Genomic DNA, 7657 nt, shown 5'->3' with positions numbered 1-7657 from the left:
AAGCATTTGAGTCTATTTCAAGAAGAGCCAGAATTAACTAAAATATTCTTACACTGTTAAATCCAAGTGGTAAACAAATGAAATGTTTATAACAAATATTTACCCACCAAAAACAAACACAGAGGGAGAACAGTTGTTTGGAGTTTAGTTTTTTTTTGCCTTTTTTTTAAAAAACCTGATATGTCAGGACACTTAGTAGCAAGTTTTCTGCACAAATCATCCATCTGCCATTCACACTACGGACAGCCACCAAACCTGAGTGCCTCTGTCCCCTCCTCTGGAATCTTTCAGCATTTATGAGCAAGTTAGCTGAAAACACACACCTAGACAGGGTCTGACGTCTTCCCCCATCTAGCATTTGCTCCACTGCTTCCCAGCCTATTTTTAGCTTCAGCATCAACTGTTTAAATGAGAACTCATTCTGTTTAACAAAATTCAATAATTTACAGTATTGAAGTATATTGAACACTAAATTTCCCTCATTTACAGAAGAGTAGGATATTCTGTGCATACATACTGCTGTTATGTACACACAAAAGGAACAGGTCATCAAAAGAACTTTTTCGCTGCTGCTTCTTGTTGGCTCCTGAAAGAAAATGCAGAGAAGAATCCATCAAGTACTTACAGCATAAAACTAGCTAACTGGTTTAAATAAATATTTCATTTATTTGAGGATTAAAAGATTCCATTCCTTATCAACAGAGACTTAGGGAAATCAAATGTAAGTCATATCACAAAAACAAGATATAATTTTTTCTGTTTACAAAGACATCGGTAGCATTTACTATAGCTCCAATTTTGCATCAGACACAGAAGGAAAAATAAACACATTCTGGACAGAAGCCAGAAGCTGTGAAAGAACATACAAACTGATTTTTACGATACTTCTAACATTTTCTTAAGCTTCTCAGTATCTGATTGGCCTAAAGATCATCTTAGAAAAGGAAACACAAGCGACTAAGCAGTGAAAGAATTGACTTGAAACGGGATTTCCTTTTCCCTCTGGCACAGAGAATATTTATATTCTCAGTGGGCACAGTCACTGTGGATGAACCACACACAGATGCCAGAATCACAAGGGAAGGGGACCAGCTTCCCCCTTAGCCTTGGAAGCAGTGGCTCCAGCTGATGGCAAAACACTGCCCAGGCAGGAAATGAACCCTCTCCATGGTGGAGAGAAGCAGACACAATAAAACCCAGTGCTATCAGCAGCACTGCTCTTTATCAGTACCAGCTATCCTTCCACAGAGGTAGCAAACAATGTTTTCTCTTTGAAGGGCAGCACAGCTATTTTGGTTCCTCCTCCAGGTTCTGACAAGTGTGTGTGAGAAGCAGGAGGGAAGGCTACCAAGTACGTTATCCTTTCCATCGCTGCAAATTTCATTTGAACATTACGACATCACAAGGAGGAGGAAGAGAACAGGAAAAAAAAATCGTGTTTAGTTAAAAAAAAAAAAAAAAAGAAGAAAAAGAAGTCCATACACTACCAATATCACATGTGGGAGAGGGATGAAGGGATATGTACCACAAAAAAGGTTCACTGAGGCATTTGTAAGGTGGGATAAGTAGTTTGAAGGTACACATAACCAAACAAAATCAAATCACATCAGAGTTTGTTAAGGTACCAATAAACTTCAGTAAGTCCAGCAGAAGACCACAAGGATGGTGGCCAAGAGCTGAAGCCTCAAGAGGAGAGGGAGAGAGAACCGGGCTCGTTCACCCCAGCAAGAAAAAGGCTCCAAGGGGCCTAACAGCAGCTTTCTAATGCCCACAGTGTGTTATGGAGGAGACAGGCACAGCTTCTTCACAGCGGTGCCCATTGTAAGAAAGAGACACAACAGTCAAACTGAAACAGGGCAGGTTCCCACTGCACACCCACGGGCTGAGTGGGAGCAGAATAAAACAAATTGCATTGTGATAATTAAACATTTCCAATGGGGTCTGGAACAGTGGTGAAGTTTATGCTCCTCGAGACCTGACCAGTCTAAACACCAAGTGACCTTGTCTGAGTTAAGTGTCCACCCTGCTTTGAGCAGAAGGTTGAACCAGAGAGCTCCCAAGGTCTCTTCCAAGCTGAATGATGGCTCATTTTAATGAAGATGAACATAGTCACTGCAATGGCACTGTCAGTCAGAACTTCTAAAATCATTTGCTCTGCTGTCTTTAAACAAAACCATACTCACCTATACACGATATACCCAATGAATAACACTGTTTGCACTGCCACAAATATGAAGAAATGCAGTGTAGATAAGCATGATGGAAATGGAGGCAGCTCCGGACACTTGGATTTCTCACTAGATGGCTAAAACCAAGAAAAGCAGTATTGGAGAAAAGAGCCAACAAGATATACCATCAAAAGACTTAGATGTAAGAAACAAAACAAGGTCTTTTCAACCTGATCTAAAAATCAGAACACAAGCAGAAAACAGACAGATGTGGAAAATCATAATTTTACTCCTCATCTCACTTTCCCCTTTCAGTTTCTCTGATAAACTCATGGATGTTAAATTGAGGGTTATATGGGAAAGAATAAATAAGTGTGGCAAATTAACCCAGAAATCAAGAGCCTTCCATGGGATCATAAGCTAATTCAGCTTAATTGCTACCTAGGCTAGACTAAGGTGCTCCTGAACGTGAACACAGTCATCTTTCACACTTAGAAACCTTAAGCAGAGCCTGCCCAAGTTTCCCCTGATTAAAGCTCTCCCTTCTGTGCAGAAGCAATACAGAATCTCCTCTGTATAGTGCTGTTAAGTAGGGGGACAAACACAAAAAAAAGCACCCAGAAAACCTAATTGCTTGACCTTGTTTCCACAGGAAATTAGACTAAAAATCATGCTCTTTGTGCAAAACTTCTCATCAAGACACAGATCATGCAGTTAGGTCAAGGCAGTGCAGTTTTAGCGCAGCAGCTTAATGAAGGATTAATTGCTCCGTAAATTGCATGCTGGCTCATCCTAGCTTTTCACTGACAGCCAAATAAAGAAGTATTACAGCCATGCTTTACACTACCAGCACGGAAATTACCACATTTCGTTGTGCTAAGTGCTCAATGTCCCTCTTGACCAGATGAAGGTGCTCTTTGATGTCGTTGAAGTGCTGAGCTGTCTCATAGGTGCCTGCAGCAGGGCCAGGATGTTGAGCCCCACTGATCGACCTCAGGCTATCAGCCACGGAATTCCTGCAGCAAGGCAAGCAACAAAACATCCTTCAGTGCAGAGCAGCTTTCCTACAAACACAGTTACTCTGGGCACCTTCTAGCTCAACAAAATTAGCTTGAAACACACAGCTGCCCGAAAAACATTTTTTCTACTTCTGCAGAACACCTATCCAGAAATAATCCCTTAATCAAACTGTGATTTTTAAAAACAGTTAATTCAGCAGTTTCCATTTGTGCAGTGCACCGTCTCCCAAAGTCAGGCTGAGAACAAGATCTGGCAAATATTCTATTGTTAGACATCTGCTTTGCCTGACTGATGAAGTCTAAACCAAGAGTTTTATCTCAGGCTCTTGCCAAGGCTTTAGGATAAGCAGAGTTTAACACAATCTTTAAAGAAAACCAAAAGCTGTTTGAAAAATAAATAAATAAAAGCAGTCATGTAAGAAATAAAGAAGAGGCTTTAGGGATAAGAAAAGATTTAGATACATCCTTGTTTCATGATTATCATTTATATGACAAACTCATTTCCCATATGCATTGTCATAATATTGTCTTCATGTGAATTCATTTTGCTTCTACAACAAATCAAATTAAATCCATAAAAACTTGAGGCTCCGTAACTAATTTTGTTTGAGGTAAAGTAGTCAATGAGAGAAAAAAGACTTAGTCTCTAATCAATATGTTTATATAAATTTTCCCCTACTGTGCTGTTTATTTTGAGTTGCAAAGAGGATTATTCTACAGCTAAAATATTTATCATGTGAATGTTAATCTCTTCATTATCAACAGACAATCCAAATGTATGTATTTGGATTTCTTTTTAATTTACTTAAAACTTTACATTTTGTTCAGATGAGAGCTTCCTTCAGTGCCTTCACAGTGCACTTCCAACTCACACAGTGCTCAGCAATTTTTCATAGTATTGTACAATGACTTGAGTTGGGAACTTTAAAGATCCACTGCTCCCACCCCCTGCCATGGGCAGGGACATCTCCCACTAGAACACGTTGCTCCAAGCTCAACCCAACCTGGCCTGGAACGCTTCAATTTTAACGTGAGGAACTAAAATAAAAGCTCCCCAAGAGCCTCAATAGTATTCATTGAGGAGACCGGCAACAACATGTCATCACCACATTTCAGAGCGTGATGACAGCAAGTAAACTGGTTAATACTTTCCTGTGCTTTAAATCAGTGTTATAACAACATATTTTAGAGGTAAGTTTCTCCCTGGAGGATTTTTTCCTTCAATAACCCGTGCAAGCCATACAATCACCATCATGATTAATAAATGCTGATAGTAATTTTGTCTCTCCACACCCATTGTTTAGCTTGCTCCACTATTTTCAGTGGTACAACACAAGTGGACACTCCCTCTGTTCTCTAGGTAGGGCAGAGCAATCTGCACTTCCTTCCCCCACGTTGACCCACTGCTCACCGAAAGCCAACCAACTTCCCTAAGCAGACATTGTCTGCACCAAATTTAATTTACATTTACTTCTGCATGAACAATACCATGCAGATAGTCTCTATTGTATGGACATACAGGATTCTTCTGTAATCAGATGATTAAGAAATCCACAAATCTTGACAAGAAAATTACTTGGAGCATAAGTCCTTTTCCTCCGGGATGACAAGCAATGCCACAACGAGCTGTTCATTTCTGGCTATAAATAAAGCATTTCTTTAATCTAAGAAAAACACTAAGATGATGTTATGCAAACTCCCATCTCCTAAGTAGTCCCCAGAAGGGCAGACTGCCAATGTTAACAAGAAAATCTAATTTGCTTGCAAGGTATAAAGATTTGTCAAGAATATTAACATAAAAGCTTTTGTGGAAGAACAAGTGCAAAAATGGAAGCACTCTAATCTTTGTTCAGCAGAAAACTGACCTACTTAGATAAATCACAAGAGCCGCCCTTGAACTAATGCAGGAAAGAAGACACAACTGTAGCAATTGTTTTTCTCCTGTTTTTTTTTTTAAACACAAGGTAAGGAATGTTTTTGCTACTATAAATGAAGGGTTAAACCAGCTTAAAGCCATTGCTGATTATGACAGCAACGGTAGAACATCTTAGAGGCAGTGCACAGACATCCCCATCAAACACAGGAATTTTCTCCAAATCCATTTTAGCAGTATAGCACTGTAAAGACAACGTTTTTACTCCATTGTTTTTAAAGGGACTGGACTTACCTGTTGAAGTGGAATCTCATCATTAAAAACAAAAGAGGCAAATTAGCCATCTTTGGGATACTAACTTACTTTGTTACAGAAATTAAATGTATGCAGAGAGTCATCACTAAAGAACTGACACACAAACTTCAAGTTGGTCAATATTCTCCCACTGAAATCATAAATAGCATTTAGAAGGGGGAAGATCATCTAAAATTCATAACATAGCCTTAATATTTAGAAGGCATTTACCTTATTTCCTTTACTTGTCTAATGACCTCTTCTTGGGTTCTCACAACTGTTTCAATCTCTTGCTGGGAGACCTGGTGGGGGCAGGGGAAAGAAAAAGATTAACATATCTTGGAAAAAGCCAATCAGTCCTGCTGCTGAAATTAGTCTGGGCTATCTGTCAGCATGGTTTTTATTTACCTGTCCTTGCTGGCCTGGAACAACAGCTCCTCTTTTAGCAATCTCCTCTGTGACTGCAGACACGTATCTCCTCTGCTCATCCAGAACCATGTCCAATTGCCTATTAAGCTGTTTGATTTCAAGATGAATTCGATTCTGCCCCTCAAAGATTTGCCTCAGTTCACGATCACTTACAGTTTCAAACATATCCTCAGCTGATGAGAGAAAAGTACAGGTAGTTCTCACACATAGGCATTCCTCGTAAGCTGCACTGGATCATTTTTCCTGCTCCCTTAGTGTTTCCATGTGGATGTAACTTTGTCCCATCTGATATAACTGGTGTTCATTTTTCATCATTTCCATGGCAAAGGATGGGACCAGAACAACCACACAGAGATGACCCCACGTTCAAACCTATTTCAGTGCCTCAGGGACAGGTTGCTGTCCTCACTAGAAGGCACCTGTCTTTGCATGAGCCAGCATCTTCCTACCAACTCCCCTTCAACAGATTTGCAGGTGTTAAGCAACAGCTACTATTCAGAGAAAGTGAGCTTAAAAAAGCAGTTTGAAGTAGAGAAGTGACTGCATATTCTGAGCGAGTTCCTCTGCAGCTTCAACAACAGCACAAAGTTCAGAAGACTCCGTGGCAAAGAGATTATTATTTCTTATCAATGGAAGGCTGGACAAGGTTTCAAAAACACAAACGAAGATAAAATGGTGCAGGACCTTTAGAACAGTCATAACTGTGCAATAAAACAACCTGAAATTTCAGGTCTGGATGCCTTAAAGTACACTCTAGACGTGTGTGTTCAAATGCAGCTAACACAACCCACAGAAGGAAGATATGGCTTCCATTATACTTTCAAATAATCAGGTTCTCGTTTGCCCAGCACTAGGCAAGCATTAAAAACATTAAAAAGCTTTTCCAAGTAAGCATGTGTTCCAGCATATCGACTAACCAAACCCATCTTAATAACCAGCCATCAAACAAGATGGAAAAAATGGGGTTTATGAATGTGCAGAAACAGACCCAAAGATGCCCTTTCAAATAACCAAGAAGGCCAATGCTGCCTTAACCACCACTTTATGGAAAGATGCATGACCTCTTCTCCCTTTGGCTGCTCCACACACATGGCCACAATTCCCAGCATGTTTCCAGTCATTTGTTTTGTTCTCAACCCAGGCATGACCGAAAGACCAAAGATTCTTAAATAATGTAACTTCAGAGGGAGCTTAGGAACATCAGAGTATCAGGCCTAGTTCTGAACATCCCAGAAAACAAACATTTTCCTTGACAACTGAAAAATGGCTCAAATAACTTGCCTGGCTGTCCTTGTACGTCAGGATGTTCCTTTTGGAATTCTTCCTTCTTTTTATCCAATTCTTGTTGAAAGTGTTCAAACTCTTCTTGATACTTCTCTTTATCTTTCTGAGGGATTTCTGCATCTGGTGTTGGCTTTCAAACATTATTGGGGGAAGAGGGGTGTGTGTGAGATTTGTCTCGTTCTCCACCACTCCTATACAACTTAGCATCCAGACAAGCCATTCATGTTTTGGATTTGGACACATAACTCAGCACATCAATACATTCAGCTGAAGTGAGAAACCACACATTCCCATGGAGACCACAGCTTCTTCCCAACACACATGCACTTTCCATGATTGAAATGAAAACAAGTTTTACAAGCACAGATGTTCAGCAGTACAGAACCATTCTAGAGGAAGGGAAAGTTGAAAGCAAGAAGGGATATTTGCCCACTTTCCAAAGTACATTTCAGTTCATTTTCTGTGCCTGCTTTGATTTAACAACAGGATTTTTGTTGCTTCAGTGATGCTTCAAGAATTCTGGTCTCAAAAACACTAATTACAACATTAAGAAAACATTACAGTATTAGTTTCATTTTTCTAAAGCAGAC

The 7657-nt window shown here is 39.9% G+C and overlaps 1 protein-coding gene across 1 annotated transcript in view; it reads right to left on the bottom strand.

Moving 5' to 3' along the window:
• Positions 1-350: 350 nt before the first annotated feature.
• Positions 351-7657, bottom strand: part of LMAN1 (lectin, mannose-binding, 1) — a gene marked incomplete at its 5' end in the record, with an annotated part of 12780 nt that continues 5473 nt past the window's right edge. The window contains 6 exons of the mRNA XM_009082106.1: positions 351-586; positions 2184-2305; positions 3031-3184; positions 5586-5656; positions 5763-5956; positions 7065-7197. Of these exons, the coding sequence (XP_009080354.1) occupies positions 550-586; positions 2184-2305; positions 3031-3184; positions 5586-5656; positions 5763-5956; positions 7065-7197 (711 nt within the window). The remainder of the gene's footprint in view (positions 587-2183; positions 2306-3030; positions 3185-5585; positions 5657-5762; positions 5957-7064; positions 7198-7657) is intronic.

The sequence above is a fragment of the Acanthisitta chloris genome, unplaced genomic scaffold, assembly GCF_000695815.1.
Source record: "Acanthisitta chloris isolate BGI_N310 unplaced genomic scaffold, ASM69581v1 scaffold19489, whole genome shotgun sequence".
NCBI lineage: Eukaryota > Metazoa > Chordata > Aves > Passeriformes > Acanthisittidae > Acanthisitta > Acanthisitta chloris.
This window is presented reverse-complemented; position numbering and strand designations above follow the sequence as displayed.